The sequence below is a fragment of the Pseudonaja textilis genome, chromosome 3, assembly GCF_049901715.1.
Source record: "Pseudonaja textilis isolate UNSWEBS1 chromosome 3, rPseTex1.2, whole genome shotgun sequence".
NCBI lineage: Eukaryota > Metazoa > Chordata > Lepidosauria > Squamata > Elapidae > Pseudonaja > Pseudonaja textilis.
This window is the reverse complement of record NC_141992.1, coordinates 28938114-28959144: the sequence shown is the minus strand read 5'-3', so window position 1 is coordinate 28959144 and position 21031 is coordinate 28938114. Positions and strand designations below refer to the sequence as shown.

The 21031-nt window shown below is 34.2% G+C and overlaps 1 protein-coding gene across 2 annotated transcripts in view; it reads right to left on the bottom strand.

Moving 5' to 3' along the window:
• Positions 1–5152: 5152 nt before the first annotated feature.
• Positions 5153–21031, bottom strand: part of PTPRT (protein tyrosine phosphatase receptor type T) — a 678367-nt gene continuing 662488 nt past the window's right edge. For both annotated transcript variants that reach the window (XM_087929083.1, XM_087929084.1), the window contains 4 exons: positions 19996–20121; positions 18068–18231; positions 17191–17326; positions 5153–14468 (listed from right to left, as the gene is read on the bottom strand). In XM_087929083.1, the coding sequence (XP_087785209.1) occupies positions 14415–14468; positions 17191–17326; positions 18068–18231; positions 19996–20121 (480 nt within the window). In that variant the 3' untranslated portion in view covers positions 5153–14414. The remainder of the gene's footprint in view (positions 14469–17190; positions 17327–18067; positions 18232–19995; positions 20122–21031) is intronic.

Here is a 21031-nt window from a genome sequence, read left to right as displayed (position 1 = left end):
GAAGTGGGTTGTCATTACCTACTTTTGAGATGTTTATCAACTTTCTAATCCAAGTATCTCTGAGAATGTCTAGTCCAAAATTGTTAAAATGTGATTAGAATGGAATCACAAAGTTGGCTGGCTGGTTGTAGTCAGAGGGGCTGCACTCATAACTGCATTTGATTGGAGAATCATCTCAATATCTGATATTCAGATATATAAAGAGCTTTCATAGGGAAATTGGTGCTAAATAAGCCTGAATCAGAAATAATGGGTAAAAGTTGCAGCTATTAGATTTCCCTTAAATATAACATTTTATTTGCTGATGGCTTTCCTGCAAACTGCAGAGATTTAAACTAGTTTGTTCTATGATCCTTTCTAATTTCACCTTTTTATGACTCTAGAATATAGAAAATGATTTTTCTTTGTGAGAAACACAGTCAGATGAAGAGGGAGGAACTGTGATTAAAGGCAACTTCTGAATAAAATCTTCTCTGAGCCAAGGTTTTTCTTCAAACCCAACATTTACAATTCCTATAGTATCTGTTGGCTGATTCAGTCTGTCAGGGTTGGCACAGTCTGGATTCTTTCAATTAAGCAATGACTAAGCAAAGCATATCTTCTCTGTCACAGTACCCCCCGAATGAGGTTTTCCCCCATAATCTAAATACCCCCCATCTTATTGGTGTTTCAAAGGGATCTGAAGCAGTGGTGGGATTCAAAAACTTTTCCTACCATTTCTGTGGGCGTGCCTTGGTGGGCGTGGCAGGGGAAGGATTCTGTAAAATCCCATTCCCTCCCCAGGAATGGAGATTTTACAGAATCCTTCCCCTGCCCTGGGGGAAGGATTCTGTAAAATCCCATTCCCTCCCCACCCCACTAACCTGCTTTCCAGCTCCATTTTCCTGTGCAGGGAAACAAAAGAAGACCCAGCCAATCAGCTGGGACTTGAGAGGCAGGGAATAGATGGGGGTGAAGCCAGTCAGAGGTGGGATTTGCCGGTTTTCCGAACTACTCAAAATTTTCACTACCAGTTTTCCAGAATTGGTCAGAACTTGCTGAATGCCACCTCTGATCTGAAGATCAAACTCTTTATCCAAGGCTTTGGTGGGGATACCTGAAGCATCCTTTTGACTTAGGCTTCTTTTTCTATTGCTTCTACCGGGTTTGCCATTTTGCTATCTTTATCTTTTTTCCCTGTTGTTTTTATTGTCATGTTTTCATGTTTTAAATCATTTGTAAATTATCCCAAATTGTTGGGAGTCAGTTATCATATAAAATTAAATTTAAATCATAATCATTTTAATGTTGGAATGTTAAATGGGGCTCAATGTTATAAGACAATGCATTGCAAACAGTTTTTTCTTGTCTGAACATTTGAAATATTGACAAAATAATTACTCTTCCATCTGAAATATGGGTTTACATTAACACTGGTCTGTGGTCATGGCAATTATACCTCTGATGAAGACAATAAAGTGGATAGTGCAGGAAGGAAAACATAGAGAGGCATGGTGGCCTAGTAGTGAAGCCACTTGCTTCCCATTTGGAAGGTTGAGGGTTCAATACCAAATAATGGCAGCCATTTTTCTCCTAGAAAAATATCTGCTGTGAACTCTGTATGGTGTCTGGAAGAGCATCTGGCCAGTAAACACTCAAATCCATTCAGTTGCTCCAATTCTACCCAGAATTAAGGGATTACAGGGTCATTAAAAGGGAGTTTTTAGTGTAGGAAGGAAGACAATGGTTCTCAACTGATCAGTGACGTAAGACACAGATGTTCTTCCTTTTACCATTGGAAATACCAATTCTGTAATTAGCATTCTTATTTTCCCAGAATACTACAGAGCCCAAAATAGTATTGCAGAAGAATTCTATGTTGAGATAGACTCCCATTGGGTCTATTAAAGATGAGCAGTTGCAGCCATCTGGTCCAGCTTTTTTCTCACACACAAGAGAAAATTAGGAAATTAAACATTAGTTAAATTTAATTCTTAAAAATAAAGATAAAAATAAAATTAAAAGAGAATAAAGGTATAGATTCAGTCATGGTATAGATTGGTGCCAAGTCTTCAGAAAAAAAATCTGTTTAATTTTTCAATTATGCAATGGAAATGTGCATGCACTATTTTCTCTGTGAAGTTATTTGTGGTATTGCTTGGATAAAAATTTATTTTTGTGTTCTTGATCCTCTTTTTTGTGCAAGTGAAGGAAAACTTGGGGTTGTTGATTATCTTGATTTTTATCTTAACCTCCTCTAGGTACTTGTCAACACATTCAAATCTGATGCACAAAATTTATATTTTAATTAATGATTTTGTGTAAGTTATTTGTTTATCTGCTTGTTTGTTTATTGCATTTCCCTATTTCTAGCTCCACAAGTCAATTAGCAATTGAGAAAATAAAAGGAAATAAAAACTGGCAGAATTCAGTCAAGCTTTAATAGAACCTGCATCCTAGTCTTAAGTTGATTAATTGGAAGAAAATAGTATTGATTTTAAATGACTTTAATTTGGAGTGTATTAACTTAGAATAGTTGTTTATAAAGATTAAAGCTGTAAGAAAACAAGACTTAGAAGCCCTTAAAATATTTGGGTTAATGGGGCGGATGATCTTTGTTGTCATTTGCAAACCTTCATGAGGCACTTTCAGTATCCCTGACAAGTATTCCTGACTTCTCATGCTATGCCATCACTATGTGATGCAGTATAAAGAGATGTCATATGACTGTGCCAACTTACAGTGGCAATTCTGGTTGCTGAGCCATGGTGGCATAGTGGTTAGAATACAGTACTGCAGGCTACTTTTGCTGACTGCCAGCTGCCTGCAATTTGGCAGTTCAAATCTCATCAGGCTCAAGGTTGACTCAGCCTTCCATTCTTCCAAGGTCGATAAAATGTGGACCCAGATTGTTGGAGACAATATGCTGACTCTGTAAACTGCTTAGAGAGGGCTGTAAAGCACCGCAAAGTAGTATATAAGTCTAAGTGCTATTGCTATTTTAAAGTGAATCCCATGGTATCATTGTGTGATGTCATGTGGTTGCTATTTGCAATCTCCTGATAACTTCTTCATTGACTTTGTTGGGAATTAGTAGTTAAGGTTGCAAATGATGATCATGTCACTGCAAGACAGTGTAATCATAATTGTGAGCTGGCTGATAAGACTAAAATTGCAAAAATGTGACTGTGATGCGACTGCAAACATGAGGACTTGTAATCGTTTCAATACTATCTGAACTAGAAACTTCCTTATAAACATATATCTCTTGCTGTTTGTTGTATTATGCCTGCCTTCTTATCTCCAGAAATGTATATTGTTCTCAGATTTTTTAATCATAACACTACAGGAAAGAAATAACATAAACCAAAAGCTCCCACACCTCTCCCCAACCCTGTTTGGTTCTGTAAGAGAGACAATTATTTCTGGGGCTTCAATTGAGGGCAACTGAGGAAAAATATACTTATACTGCAAAAAGTCAACAGTTCTATATGATTATGTCAGGCATTTGTAAATATGCCCATGAGTTAGCTTGGTGGATGCCCTTAACCTTACTGAATATTCTCCTGATTGTAGTAAATTTAAAAGGTCAGGGATTTTTTTCAAGGCTAGAGCCCAAATGGGTGGATTTATCAATGCCTCTCTTTTTCCTTTAGGGATCATTTTCTCCCCATTCATTTTCTTGCTTTTCCAGATGTTTGCATCACGGGTGGCTTCATACTTCTTTACTCCATTCTTTTCTTTGACACTTTTCTTTTTCCCTAATTGTATTATTGTTGTTCCAATGCTACAATAATTAAAGTGAGTACATTATTCCTTCATTTCTTTGTTCATCTGTGGGTCTAAAGAAACTTTATGGCGGCAATAAAAAGCTAATAGTTTAGATTCACAAAAGAAAAAAAATAACTATGTATATGCTTATACCTATTATTTGTAAGCGATTGACAAATAAAAATAAATAAATAAAAATAAAATAAATAAAAATAAATAAAAAATGGGTAGCTTTTGTCTGGACTTTATAGTTGTATTTATATAGGCCTACTTTAAACATTTTTTTTAAAAGGGAGAGGTGGACCATTGCATCACACAGCCAGGATAAAAAGACAGTATTTTGTCTGGAACAAAACCTCAAAGAGCATCCATTGAGAGATGTAAGGATGGAATTGAATGGTGTTACAGAAAAGATGCATGGTGACCCAAAGTTGTTACAGATCTCCATGGTCTCTAGAGATGATTGCTGAGTTGGCTGGAAGGAGGAAACAGAGGAAAAGAAGGAGAGATCATAACAGCTAAGCAGTCCAAGATGAAATGGCTGTACAGGGCCAGTGACCAGTGGCCAGTGAAAAGGAAAGGATGTTTCTGGGTCAATAATTGGATTTGGGGATATTTCCTGATTAGAGCAAAGCACAGAGACTAGTGACATAGAAAATCTTAAGATTACTTGGGACAGAAAATAGTATTTAAAGGTAGAGCTTCAAACATGGGCATCGCTATACAGTATGTGTGGTGAGGGAAGAATTCTGGAGGTTACTATTATCTATTCACATCCTAAAAAATGGTGAGAATTTATGTAGTGATAACATAGCAAGCAAAAATGTGGATCTGTCCGAAAGGTCAGATACAAACAAAATATTGAACTTAAAGTTATTAAAACTTTAATGGCTTTGTTTGGTTTGAAACCTTGATTCAAGATTTTAATCAGAAATAAGTATGTATTGAATGACTCCTATGTTTACTTAGTTGAAAAGATAAGAACAGGCCACTAATTTCTTAAATGTAAGGCTATTTGTCTTAACAGACACAATTCCCAGACTGCTTAGTTACCAATACAATCAGATGACTTTTTATAATATTGGAGTATAAAAAATACATTTTGAATTTCAGATTGTTTTAATTTACCTCATCTTAGCAATTTTTGCCAAACTGAAATCACTATCAATTTAATTAAGTCATGCCTTAAATTTATTATCCCATTTTTATGAGCAATGGAGGCTTACAGTGATGATTTCTTATATATTTCTTTGCAAATTTTTTTATCAATATTCCCCTTCAATTAATTAGATGTAATGCATGGTTTGCCTCTTGGCCACTATATTATCCTTTGTATATTTTTTCTGACCATAATGAATTTCACAACAAGAAAAAAAAAACACTTGTGCAAGAATTTTGTAGTAAAACATTAATTTTGGATCACAGGTTTATTGTATGGATTTTGCAACACAGCTCATATTACAAACATTATTTTGGAAACATTTACAAGAATAAATAAGATGGACTTGCAGTTGTAAAAAAAAGGTTACACTTCACTGTAATGTACAGTCAAAAAATATATCTGATGTTCATTGACTTGACATTATTTACCTTCCTTCCTTGTAAACTAGAAAGAAACTCTGAAAGCACAGTGCTGAATTTTCATATAGTGTGTGTGTTTTTGTGTGTGTTTGTATGTATTTTAAATATGTACTTTATCAAACAGCCAACATGTACAAGAGAGCTTAATCTGGTAACATTCAGCATTCAGGCAATACCTTAACCCTATGAATGAAAATAAACTCAACTCTCAAGTAACAATCCCTGACAGTTAGCACAGAGTTGGATTAAAGGAACTAACACAAATTTACTGCTAGCATGGGATGCTACAAGAACCTCATCCCCAAGTTTACAGAGGTAAAATTATTAGCCAATAATAAAATATTGGCTAAAATAATTAGCCAATAAAGAAGAATATTTGTAGCTCAGGGTTGAAACGAAGGGGTTTTGGTGTTCTCTGCACTTGGTTGTTACTAATTTACTAGCACTGGTGATGTTACCTGGACTGGGTAATGAAACATCTGCAAGGAAACAATCAAACTCAGAGAACATGAAAGATCCATCCAAAAATTATAGGTCTGCAAGCACTATACCTTTGTGGGATAACATTATATTTGTGTTCCCCACATAAGTGCTTCACCCACCATATGCTCTTACATCCTTCCCTTGGCATATAGACATCTTCCTACCCCAAATGATTTATTCTGTGGATAGCCATGTCACTACAGTGTGTGGACTATAAGACCTATACAATGAACTAATATAACAAAAGTTGCCAGCTCAAATTGCTGACTATTATAACATGATTTCAGTAGAGTAGAAGGGAAAAAAGGAAAACAAATGGCCTGGAAAAATACTCTTTTGTGAAAAGTAAGAAAAATGATTTTAGGAAAAAAGTCACCAAATTATTTTTTCTCCCTCTTTAGCATCACTTAGTGATCCTGCATATACACATTATGCAACTGATTGTAGAAAAGAAAAATATATTTTTCTGGATGTGGCAAAATTTATAGGGTGATTATGCAATGACAACTCTGAGAATCACCTTGTGGTGAGATTTCCCAGTTAATTTTTTAAAAAAATCAAAATCAAAATGCAGTTGGATTGGTTAAAAAAAAATAGTATTCTGCAAAGGCTGACATTTCAGCAGTTCAGCCATATGAATTTTGCTTCACAGCAACTTATTTGCAAACTCTTGCTAGAAAAAAAGTAAAATGTTAGCTTTTTTCTTAGAGATGACATGATTTCATGTAGATTTACATGTCACCAAATTGAGCAAAAGAAACTTCATGACATCAAACTCCAGTAATTTCATTCATTTCCTCAAATCACACTACCCTTCAATAGTATTTCATTTCTTCTGGTACCAGTGTGAACACTTAATTATAATGCTATTGAGATAAAACTAGAATAAATAGCACAGTAACAGCTAAAACATATCATATATTTGGACAGGCAAACAAATTAAAAAGGAATGAGATAAGGACAAGTTTTCAAACATCTTTGCTGTCTGAAAAACCTACAAATACTGACCTTTTTGTCAGATATTTCTTTATTATAGAGCAATAGTTGTTCTGGTGGCCAAGTCACAAAAAGAAATTTATTAGACTGACACCTTTCTGAACAAGTTGAAAAAAAATTATCTCTTTTGAAAAGGGCAGTCTTGGTTGCTTGCAGTGCAAAGAAATTTGAGAGAGATTTATTGTTATTATACAAACATTGAGTCTAGCTGCCATTTTATTCTCTTAAACAAATTGCCTTGGTTTTGTTGTTTTTGTTTTAATATTTTCTAGGCATTAGTCATTGCCCTCTCCCAAAAAGTTGCCTACTGACTTTGTTCAAAATCTGGATCTACATTTGTGAGCGTGTGTGCATGTGTGAAATGCTCCGTCTCAGTGTAGTTATATTTTGTGTTTTATTACTGACATACTGTACAAGTGAATGAAAAAAATAAGATACTTAGTATGTTCCAGTGTTCTGTCATTTTTAAATGATTAGATTTTGGGGACTTCTTTGTTTCCATTATGTTAAATTCCAATACTACAAGAAATATGATTTCAGGAAAGATAATATGCTTCAGATCTGTTCAAAGTCTATGAACAATGAAAGAAAGCATAGACTACTAGTGTAGCTTAAAATGTGTCCCACTATACAATGCATAATATTTAATTTCATCTAGTGAGGTTTAGTTGTGGAGAAGAGTCTGAGGAAATAAAAGACTTCTCCAGCTTAAGATATTGTGCAACAATGCAGAATTATCACTTTATTCAAAGGCATTATTGAATGAGATTTAGAGCCCTGAACAGAGAAAGTAGGATAAACATGGTTTGATAGGAGCTGCAGAAATTGTACAAGTAAATTGTAGAAGCTATTTTCCCCTGAATATTCCAGTCACATCTGATAGTAAATCTTCCTTACCTTGAATATAAGAACAGAAAATGTATGTGTATTTTCTATGTACCTAGGAGCATGAAGATACTATCTACATCATGAGACCTTAATTACCACAATGATATGGAAACTAGGGTACTTTCCTTTTCTCTCTTTCTCAAATTTTGGAATGACATTACAATGAAATAGTCTTTCTGTAATCATATCATTGCTGGTTCCTAACAATTTCTCTCTCCATGATTGATTTGTAATTTTTTGTCTTGCATTACCACTACTAGAAAAAGTGGAACTCAGTTGTTGCAAATCAATACTGCACTGCTAGAAGCCATTTTAAGAAACCTATTTTTTCATCTTGTCTACAGTTATATTAATGATTACATCACTATATTAAATCCTTAATATACCCATAAGAATGAAACAACACGCCTGAAAAGATTGATAATTGAGCTTATTCACATGTGCCATGATGCATAGGTTGTATTTTCTGCACACTAAATTGAGCACAAAGTCTGAGAAAAACAGTTTTCTGGAGATTGCCTTTTGTGAAATTTAAAAATGTTGGTTTCTGTAAATAAAGGTTGAAGGTTAAACCAAGATTCCCAGCTACTGAGTTTGCAAAATACTAAACTACAATGCCCATTAATAACTATTCAACACCACAACTGATGTCCAAGTTTCAAAGAACACATCAACAAAGCACTTTGGCTTTTTAGTGCACAGCTAATGGTCAACATAATTTGTCTTTCACATCTAATTTCATAACAGAGACAGCTTGTTGGTATTACTTTAGCAAATTACAACACAATTCTGCCCTAATATCCACATCAAACAAGTTCATTTTTTCCAATTTTGCTTCTACAAAAAGACTTTTGGAAGTATAGTTTTCCTATCACGGGGTCTGCTTTCTGAGAGTTTACTGTATATTACAGTGCACCTTTAATCATCTTTTTTCTTTTAGCTCAAATATTATGTATATATTAACAGAAAAAGATAAGGACATGTATGTAAACCTAATTGAATGAGTGATGGATGGCAATGTAAATGTAAATCTGTTTTTTTCTTGTTGCCCTCACTAAAATAAATTAATTTTTAAACAAAATTCTGCCCTCTCCCCATTACAAGTTGGGCTTATTTCTAAAGAAACATACATGGAATTGTATTATGCAGCTTCTCTCATAATCTTCTTATGTGAATATTGCTCCTGAACAACAAGCACTTTCCTTCTGAAATTTTTGCTCATGTTCTTTGTGTGAAGAGTGCATTAGTATAAGAACCCACAAAAATAGTTTAACTATGACAAATAAATGAAACAGGTACATTTTGTCATTCCTACTGCTTTCACATAATTTTTACAATTGTTGTGAAGGCTATTATCTGTCCTCCATCCCCGCTGAGAAGAGCCTTTGGTGCTATTTTGTAGGATTTTGCATCAATGCCTGATTACTGTTCTGCTTTAATAGGTTCTGAATTAAGCTCCATTATAGCTTCTCCTTTTATGATGAGACATTAATTGGGTTATGTTTTTGGAAATTTGTTAGTTCTTTCAAACAGTCTTCAACCACCTTGAGTTGGATGATATGTGGGCTAGAACAGTTTTAAAATTAACAATAACAAAAAACTTTCCTGGTGAAATATAACATAATCTATGATAAAATGTAACTGTAATGATAATGTAGTTTTCTCCCACACATCCTTCTTTTCACTCTCATATACAGTACTAGAAATAAAAGAGTTCAAAACCTGTATGTTTCCTACATGTTAAATTATTTTTCTTCCTCTCTACTTCCCTACTTTTTCTTTTACAGCCTATACATAACCTACATACATTTCTATCCAGAAAGTTGTTTTGTGGCAGGTGCACTGATTATGGTAAGTACATCAGATTCCTGCTTGTACTCCCCCCAAAGATTAATCCAATGGGGATCCTTTTACGCTTCACATAAATGCACTGCACACAAGGAAGCCATGGGTAAGCAGATGAAATTAAATTAAACAGGAAAAGGTGCACAACAGAGTTCCATTTTCACCTTCTTCCATTACTTCCCTTGCACCAGTCTTTCTTCTCAACAAGCTTTAACCTTTCTCATAAGAACAGTTTCACTATATTCAAGCAAAATTTAACCTAGATTATGACATGTCCCCAAATGGACATTTGTCATATTGGAATTCTGCTATGAAGATGCAAAGGTAGAAGGCACCTCTGCACAAGTCCAAGAACATCTCTGTTGCTCTGAAACAGGCAAGCCTGATATTTGAGTTGCACAAATCCTAGATGCACAATTTCATTAACTGAAAATTAGTGCAGAAAAGAGCAACAAAGATCATTAGGAGACTGCATGTCAAAACATGTGAAGAATGGTTGCAGGATTTGGCTATGTCTATTGTAATCAAAAGGACCAGGAGTGACATGACAGCAATGTTCCAGTGTTTGAGGGGCTGAGGGTATGTGTCAACCTACTATACTACTGAAGGCAGGACAAGAAGCAATGGATGAAAAACAAAGGAGAAATTTCCTGACAATTGGGAAATAATTAATCAGTGGAACAACTTGCCTCCAGAAGTTGTAGGTGCTCCAACACTGGAGGTTTTTTGGAAGAGATTGGACAATCATTTGTCTGAAGTGATGTAGGATTTCCTGCTTGAGCAGGGAGGTTGGACTAGAAGACCTCCAAGGTCCCTTCCAACTCTATTATTCTATTATTCTGTTAAAGTAGAAATGAAGGTTCCTCAGTAATCAAGATTATTTGAAATGAAAATACTGTCACACACAAATAGCAGCCTTGCTTGAAGTTAAGTACCCTTTGTCACTGAAGCATTTCACATTTCCTTGAGAACTTCAGATACCATCACTTTTATAGCTACTTGTCGCTTATTTATTTGCACATTTAGAGCAGAAATTCTTTTATTGTGTTTTAATAGTTCTATCCTGCTGGTACACTTGCAAAAATATGTCTAGAGAGCAAAAAAGATTATTAATTAAAGGGGTCTATTAAATTATAATGTTTTGTAGCTATTGCTGCTCTGTCCTTTTATTTTTAAAAGTGGAAATTAACACTGTATTTCAAATGTCAAAAATCAATGCATGTAATACCTGATTGCCTGGTTATTAATGAAACAACTAGAAGATAGAATCACATCAGCAGAAATATCTTAAAGGAAAGGCATCCTTCTTACTGACCCAATGAAAATAACTCAAATAAAGTAAAATAAAATTTTGCTAGATATTTCATTTTTCTTTAACGTTACAAGATTTAGGATCAATATGGGAACGTTAAATGTTTACATATAGTAGCCACAAGAAGCCCAAGACACATGGAAGATATTTCAGATCCCATTTCCTGATGTCAATTTTTGTTACACATTTGTTTATGTGTATATGTATAATATATGCACACGAACACACACACATATATATATACATATATTGGGAAAATTGAGGCAATGTTTTTCAATAGATAATGTGGGGCAGAAGGAGGATTAAACCCAATTTATGTGTATCCTTGTGTACACTAGAATTCTATAAAATACAGAGGCCCGAAAAATGATGAAGCTAGCAGAAAATTGATTGATTTGATTAGAGAAAAGAATATATCCAATTTTGTTTCTTCCTGGAAATCACTTCTGAACTTTGTTCTTGAGATAGAAAAAAATGAACTTTTGACTTTCAGTTTTGCTAATTGACCTAGTTTGTTATTATATAAATGATTAGTACTCATTAAATTCTATTTTGTACTTTACTATGCCAAACAAAGTTGAAAGTCAATGCTAATTTTCTTTCCCTCTTCACTCTACACCTCTGTTTCCTCCTTCATTACTTTCCCTACAATTTTCCTATTATCTTTATTTTCATTTTTTTTAAAGTATATAAAGAGGTAGGGAAATATTCGTATAGGGATCACAACAGAATGTTTTCAAATCTGTTTGCATTGCCAACCAACCAACTAATCAAAACTCTTCTCTGCCATAATGATTAGCTATTTTTCAACTAAGATTGGGCATATGTCACTTCCAGGCTTTTTCTTTCATAGTTGAATCCTTTTTTTCCTGTTTTTATGTCAAATTTTAACTTCTATTTGCATTTGCCTTGTTTTGTATGTTGCCCACTGATTGTTCTGCCTTCTTTATCTGAGATGCTTAATCTGACCCATTTAAAATGGACCTCTGTCTCATTTCCCCATTTCCAAGTACATATAATCAAATATATTTCTCCACTTTCAAATGAAGAATGACACTACGAGGTTACCCACACCAATCAATTATAGTCTGCCTATTAGTGTAAAAAAAAAGATTAATATTTCTTTCAATTGACCTCAATCTTTGGCAACTACATGGGCACATCTGCATAGCTGTCTTGACAGTAACATTAAAGTTGTTTGTCATTGTGTGCTTGCAAGATACTTTTTTCTAGATTATAGCCCTAAAATTTCTTTATAGATTCACATAAATGCTAGCCAGATCTGACCTTTTCTAATTTTTCAGAATCACCCAAGATCAGCTATGTGCACCAATATGACATTAGAAAACCATAGGTGTGAGTAGCCTTGTAACAACATCAGTTTAACAATGTAATGCAGATGTCAGTGAGAAATATCATATTTCTATATCTGTAGATAAGTGCTCTAAATATATGATGTAAGCATTTGCAAGGAAACAAATTTATGGTGATGATCAAAGTGTTAAATTCCTTTTTCGGGGTAGAGTTTAGCTAACTGTTTGTTCTTTTGCATTAGCCTAAAGGCACACAAATCACTATATATTATGTATACAATATAAAATGTAGTTGGTTCCCCAAATTGGGGAAGGTATGAACACAATTTAAGAAAGTTACTGAGAGATGTAACAGTTAAATGAGCTAATTTTACTTGTCACATGCCAAGTTTAAACCTTCACTTTCTTCACAGACTTCTTATCTGGGAGAAGTGTATAGTTGCATTAATTCTATGCTTGAGGCTCTTCTTTCTTTGAAGTGGAATGGCTAAATTAAGGATAGCTAAATGTTTAAAAATACCAAAATATAACTGCTATCATACATCATTTCAATAAGTGACAGTTTCATAATAAAACAAAATCTGACAATTTCATATTATTCAGCTTCAACATAGTTCTGCCATTTCAATGTACAATTCTTGACTTGAGGCAAAGAGAACAATAGTCTTGTGTTCATTTCCAAAAAAATGTTTTCTTAAGATATAACAGAAAACTTTGATCCCCTTTCCCATAATGCACCCCAAAATTTTCCCTCAAAGACAAAACAGTTGTGATTTTGAAAATGAAAGCATAAAATTGTTTCTTTTACAAAATAAATTTTTCAAATTGATTGTTGCTGCAATAGTTATTATGAGGCAAGATAGTAAGTGTATCATGTGCCATAAATAACAGTACCTTTTACAGAAAGGACAGCTAATACATGGGTTAATAAAAATTATTCATCTCTCTTCTTTGATCAGACAATGAAATTTGAAGGCCCTTCATTATGTCCCTTGTTTGGGTAATGTGATTGGCCAGCCTAACTTATAAACTCATATTAGTTAACATTTTACATATATATGCGGTTCATCAGAAGGTGTGAAGTTGCAATCACTCGTTTCTATATGATCAGGATATTTTAGATCACTGCTTTCTACCACATTGGTTAATGAGGTATGTAACAAGTCCATCAACTGTACTATTTCATATAAAATATCAGATCTACTGTGTAGGTCAGGGATGTCAAACTGGTGGCCCATGGGCCAGATATGTCACATGCAGGGCATGTCCACCCCAGCTCCACAAAGGGAAAAAAACATCATGAAATGTCACATGACGTCAATGTGACACCGTGAATTTGACACCTGTGGTGTAGGTGGTAGAATAATTTCCAAGGTACATATTTTAAGCCCATCCTTCAATTTCCCCCTTTTGTAAATATACACTGCACACAATCAAATACTTATGATAAAATAAAATTAACTTCATTACCAAGCAAAGGAACGATAATTTGAAACATGAAGATAATTTCAGGGTGACCTCAATGTACTTTGCTAGGAGGTGCAATTTTACAGAGTTGCTTCACTAGCACTGCAGCTGATAGGAACCATTAAGATTTAACCAATCCATGCAGAACATTCAAAATCTAGTAGCATTGTGTATTAATCAAGGCAGAAAATTAATTGGCAGCTTCTTCATTCCATAGCCTGCTTTTAAGACAATAAGAGCTGACAGAAAAATCACACATTTATGACGGTGGTTTTTTCATCTGAAAAACTTAACACAAAGGCTTGCTCTGCTAAAAGCCAAACATGTGTTTAATGAAGCTTCCCTTTAAAGCAAACTGGCTTATATAGGAAATAAAAAAGTGAGGATTTGTAGAAACACAGAAAGTGGAGCTGATATTTTACACACACACACACACACACACACACACACACACACACACACACACACTCCTGTTTGCATCAAGGAAGGGAAAAAAGACACATCCAAAATGATAGGGAGAAGCAGTCAGAAGGGATTAGAAAGCAGAATATTCCACCTTGCCTCTTTTTTTTGCCATAGTGGGTTGCTTAAAAGGCAAGAATGTTCTAAAAACAGATGGCAACAGATCTCTCCTCCGGCACTCAGCGCTGACCTGGTTTCTCATTCAAGGATGAAGAGCTATATATACTTTAGCCCATTACTCCTCTGAAGTAAAGTGAGTAACCAATGTCCTTCAAACACCAAAGCTTTAGGTGTTTTTAGCTCCCTGCCTTGATGAGCTAAAATGAACTTAAGTATTCCAATGCAACCTCATATACAAATTTATATTGTTCCTGAAAGAGATAGAAGATAAATCAAGTTAATATTCAGGTGACTCATTCTTTCAATCCACTCTACTTTAATATCACATTTAGACTCCCAAAATTTCTCAAAATCCCATACACAGACAGAGAGTTCCAAATTTGCATTCAGTGCTCCATGTGACCCTTAGAATATTCTTGTTTCATTTCCTCAAATTGCTAAGGTAGAAGAATATGGGCAATATTACAAATAGCAATTAGATTATAGCACAATCAATGTGTTTGAAATGTGTTTTACCATTCACATCAAATAAATGCATTGTTTTTAAAAAATCAAATGCAAAAAAGATATTTTTTTTTAAAAAAAGACAAATACATATGGGTCTACCACAGAACCTGCATTTTCCCTGCTCTTTTAAAGATGAAAAGTTAGAAAACTAAATATAATTCCCAAGGAAGAATTTTTAATAAATTTAGACTGATCTAGCAGATTCATATATCTAATGAATAACTTTATGTAAAAGTAGAACTCTTCAAAAGTACTTCTCCTGCAGCTTCTACTATATGGAAAGCTTCAACATGCCTGGACAACTTAATATCTGAAGAGGTAGTTTCTCAAAAATTCTCTAAATCAGAGATTCCCAAACTTTCTTTGCTCATAGCATTGAGAAGTACTTTAATGTTTCAGTATTTTTTTCATGGAATTCCATTGTGCCACTGGAGTGCCAGTGAACAATGGAGAACCACACTTTTCAAGTTATAAGTTATTTAAAGTTTAAAGATTAACCCAATTTAGTATCTTAAATTGTGGTTACAAAACAATCAGACTCCAGTTCAGATTTTTAGTAATATCAACACATGATCCAGTGTCTTACATGGATATTCCATTTGGACTAAGTTGGGGCTTGAGATCTTCTACAGCGTACCGTCACATGAGCAATAATTAAGTTGCAATATGTGTATATGTGTCCATGTAAGAAACGTTCTGCTGTATATTATTTGCTAATTACCTTATTCCTACTGAAATTAATGGATATAGCCCAACTACGATTAAGTAATTTGAGTGGGGGTGGGAGGGAAATCCACAGGCAACAAACAGGTTTTCTTTCAAGAGCTGGGATAAACAGTGCCCAAAATATATGTCTACTTTATTCATTGCTAACATGTTTCTATTAATACATCCTCTGAACAATCATCCAGAAGAGACACAATTGTTCCGTTTTATTTAAAGTAGTTAAGACACCTGTAATCTGACACCTGTTAAGACCCTGTTGATCTAAAAATTATAAGCCAGTTCCAAATGAACTATTTTAAGCCAGGCTTCACCAATATATTGAAGCTCTCATTTTGTCATTCTCAGATCTCTCATTATCTCATATAAAGCAAATAGGCAAAATATTCAAGTTTTCTGACTAAGGCTGGATGAGGCTGAGATTAAACTGAAGATGCTGGGTTGACAGTTGGATTCAACTTTGTTTGCAAGTTGTTATATTCCCACAGAAAGACCCCAAACATTTCCCCTGACCTTACGTTGTCCCTGGATTGTTACATGATGATAAAATCTGCCCACTGTGCCACTAGTGACCTTTCCATAACTAATCCATGTCTTAATTATATCACATTTCAGGAAAAATATCTGAAAGCTTCCATTGTTCCAAAACAAAAGTGGTTATATTAGATCATATGAGAATAATATGAAAATTCTTACATTTGCTACTAAGTTAGTTCTAAGGAAATATTTACAATTTAAACTCTGACTTACTTATGGTCTCTTTATGTAAAGTCCCATAACTTTTTATAAATCTACCCAGAAATGTATTATTCTAACATATAGGAAAGGACTTTTTCTTACATTGCTCTCAAATAAGAGGATTTTAAATTATTTTAAGGTTATTTGATATTATTTAAATAATTTATATTTTATTCTTTCAGTATGGTTAAAATTGGCTGAAGTCTCCCCCCCCCCCATGTTTTTAATTTTGTTTCTTTTTCACCCTTAAATGGACAAGTAAGCAGTACTGTATTAGGATTATTAAGTAAATAAACACAGCACATAAATTACCACTGGACTGGACATAATCTTAGAAATGTATAATATATTATTTAAAATCTCAACAAGCAAACACATAAACACCACCCTCAAAGTTCTATGTATCTGGGGGCAGTGTGTCTGCTTTGTGTGTACTTGCCCATAGATACAACTTATCTCACATCATTTTCTCTATATAGGAGAGAAAATCTCAAAGGTCACATATAGAACACTGAAGGTTTCTATTTTTCACCCAGTTTAAAACAATTCTGAACAGAGTTTCATAGACTTTGAGTAAGTAGACTGGAAATCTTTCAAAGCAATTCTTAAAACAGCCCCACCTTTCATTCAGGCTCACCTAGAAGCTTGGAAAGCTTTATAGAATAACAGTGAAGTGCTCTGTTTGTACAAGGTTAAAAAAAATCATCTTCTGAATTATTGTCAAAGTGTGTGAAACCCCGCTTTGTTTCTGTATTCTGAATTAAATGGATTTTATTTTAATAGGTTTTACTAGCTAGGCATGGATGCTGTTTGCATGCCTTTCAAAACAAAAGCAATTGAACTGTACTTTAAAATTAGTGTTCCTCAGGAGTTTTTTAAGTACATAATGCAGCTTCTGCTATTATCTGAATAATAGATAAAATCCAAAATGGATGCTTAGAAACAAAAAGAGTCTTTGAATATTTTATTTCAAAGAACAAGAAGCAATCAATCTATTATGCTTACCAATGTCTCCACCATGTTGGACTTGTTATTCCGCAAGGTTTTCACTATGTGAAATACATCAATGATATTTTGCTGCTGGATCATTTCACACACACTACATATGGCACAGAAGGTGCCACTGCGGCCACCACCATTCCTAGAATAAACAATAAGAGCTGGTTTAGGAAATTACATATGTTTATAACAGAAGAGTACTTCAAGGGGATCTAAGAGATCTATCCAAATGCAAGACCATCAATTACATGTAACAGCCATATATACAATTTACTTGCATTAATGCTTTTCATAAAAATAGTTCAATAACATTAGATTCAGAACAGAAACAGCAAACTTAGGTCCATTCTAGTTTGTCTTGTTGGGTCACATAATATATGTTCTATTATATAATCATATTTTATTGCATCTCATATTAAGTATCAATGTGTGATACTTCTGGACCATATAATTAATAAGAACAGATTATCATCAATATTTGATTTCCTTGGGTAGCTGTAAATTCCAATCAGTATTCATACTATATATGCTGATTTAGTCACCAGCCAAGATTTCTCAGTGATCTAGAGTAATGAGGGAAACTCTGCAACATAAAAATTCTTGGACTTATGAACAGAGAAGGGGAACAGCTTAGAACGACCATTGAACCAGAGTCATTGAGAACCAGGCTTAATGATAACAAACAAACAAACAACGTACTGATTTTTAGCTCTATAATACTATAATGCTGCATTAAGCAGACATTTGGATATTCAGGTTTTCTTTAAGTATGTATATCAAACAGTACAGGGTAATCCATCAAAGTGATCAAGTTTGCAACGCTTCTTCTTCTCAGACAGGCAATTTGAACTTAATACAGTAAACAAGATAAAGAAATGCTTACAGGCAATGAACCACAGTCCGCCCATCTCGCCCATCATATTGCTCCTGCCATTTTTCCAATCGCCTGACCACTTTCAGGAGAGAGCGTTTAGAAGGAGGAGTGTCTCTATATGCTGGCCAGCCAATATACTGCAAATGTTGAACAATACGGTACCCATCTTGCGGCTAAAGAAAAAAATGTAGAATTGGTTGAATCTTGAAAAGGAAAGTATGGATGCTTCTATATACCCCCAGAACAGCATGTGTTGTATTCTAAGAGCTTTGAAAGAAGATTTCTCATTCATTTTGGTTGCAGGAATTGGGGCATATTTTCAGAAGTGTTTATCTCAGCAAAACTATTAAAAATCATACGTATTAGAACATTCTTAATTTATAGCAGAAAAATTAAAGAAACACTTTTCCTGCATCATAGTGGAAACCAAGGATGCCATGAAAGCTTTTTGTAAGCATCATCTGGAAATATACCATAGACTCAGTTACTAGTAACTAGCAGAACCTCTCTTGAATGTGATGAGAAAATTTGGGGACAATTGTCAGCTCTAGAATTAAAAAAACCTGTTCTTTTCTTTTAAAAATGGAAAAATCATTTTTTTAAAAAATCATTTTTAATTAACAGACAATAATGATATTCAGCTAATGACTTCAAAAGATTGAATATCAAGGGCATATTTAGCAGTGACACTGCAATTATTTTCTAAAACCATTATAAAGAAAATTGTAGCTGATAAATAGCCTGACTCTTCTGTCTTCCTTTGCAAGCACAATTATACTTACAAGTGATAGGTTAAAGGGGATATTTAATACCATATCTGTTAATAGAGCAATTGTTTCATTGTCAATGCTTTGTAGCAGAGTATAGAGTTAAGTTTGATATATAGATAGGGTGATGAAAGAGGGACTGCCAAATGGGAAATGTTGAAACCATGTTAGCCTTTCTCTTTTATTTATACAGGTAGTCCTTAACTTACAACAGTTCATTTAGTGACAGTTCAATGTTATAACAGCACTGAAAAAAGTGATTTAGGACTGTTTTTCACAGTTGTAAACTATGCAGCATCATCATGATCATGCGATTCAGATGCATGGCAACTGGTTCATATTTATTACCATTGCAGTATCCCAGTATCTCATGTGATCACTTTTTTCCACCTTCCAACAAACAAAGTTAATAGGGAAGCCACATTGACTTAACAACCGGGTTAGTAATTTAACCACTGCAGCGATTCACTTAACAACTGTGTCAGTAAATGTAAAATGGGGCAAAACTCACATGTCTTACTTACTTACTTACTTATGGACTCAATTGTGGTCATAAGTCAAGGAATACCTGTATTAGCTAACTACCCATATTAGAGGAAGATATGGACAATAGCCAATGTATGCTAAAATTTACAATGGTATATTCTTGAATGCATAATCCTAGATTGGGTATTTCCTTGACCTTTCTCATTCAAAACCTAGATTCATATCTGCCATCCAGTTCTAGTCCATTCAAAAATTCAAATTCAAGGATAACAGCGGAGAACAGCTAGGAGAGATAAGATATAGTAAAAAGAAAACAAGGTAGGAATTAGGAAATAAGCCCCAATTATAGAAATATTAGTCAATACTGCAATTGATGGGAGTCTAAAACTATACAAGCAAGACTGTAAGTTAAGAGGGGACATCACTTTAGCATCTTGTAGAATGATAAAGAGTAACCCTAATAAGAAACAAACAAAATGAAACAAAATAACTATTTTGGCTTCATTTCCTATAACTGACCCCTTTCAATAACTCTAATCTGTCCAATGTTCTATGTTCAAAAGAGACAGGCTGCCCACTCAAAGAACAGTAACAATATGATCATCCCACCTACATTATCCCAAGGCATCCTAATTAATATCTGCAGAATGAATATTGATAGAAAATTATTTGACTTCTATTTACCCTTGCCATGTTGCAGATCCGAAATATCCGATTAATAATATCCTCGTCTATGTCAGCAGAAACAAATTCCACTTGGATTGGCCCATAACAGCAAGATGTCTTCTCTGGCCAGTACTGCATACAAAGCTGATCGTAATGAAAGAAAAACAAACACAAATCAGGAGGAAAAAAGGAGAAACACAAAACACCAGTTTTCACACAAAATCTTAGAATGTTCATTTCTTTTAAAAGACACCTTGAACACACTCTGAATACAACATAAAATATTAATGACAAATATAGAGGAAATCATTATCTTGATCCTTAGTCCCAGTTTTGCAAATCATTGTTCCTTATATTTCACGAGCCTAAACTCTTGTTTAATGATAGGAATTATTATCAGAGCTTGCCAAAGTGTCTATTAAAGGAATCAAATTAATTTGTTGTCAACCCTGAAGTTGGCCTGGCCGAAGCCATCTTGGAACTTCAACATTGCCAGGAAGCCATTGCCAGGAAGGAGGAGTGATGTCACCAGACCAGCATATGCTGCCTTGATTGGGCCATGTGACTGATTGTTTGGGATTGGGGGAAAACTTTCACTTTTAATTAGGTGAAAACTTCAGAGTTTTCATCTAAGAGTCAGTTTTCACCAGATATGTGCCAATATGATATTTCTTTGAGGAATCTACCTGCCTCAGAGTCTTTGCTTGAAATGGATCTATTACTTGGAACCCTGACACATATATTTAATGTGGGTCCAATAGTAACTAAAAGTGCTTATCCATATATACTTTTTTTCCAACATTTTTTTTATTTTTACTATATAAAGAAAGAGCAACTATTTTAATGTGTATATAAACAATGTGTTATTAGATTACAGTTAGTCTGAGCAATAGTCATCATCATCATCATAACGTTCATTAGTAGTGATCTTATAATAACAGTATTTTCTCCACATAAAATTAATATTTAATCGTTAATACTAAATCATATTGATTATAATAATAAACCCTCATGGTAAAGTTAATTCTTATTTGACCATAGATAAAATGAACCC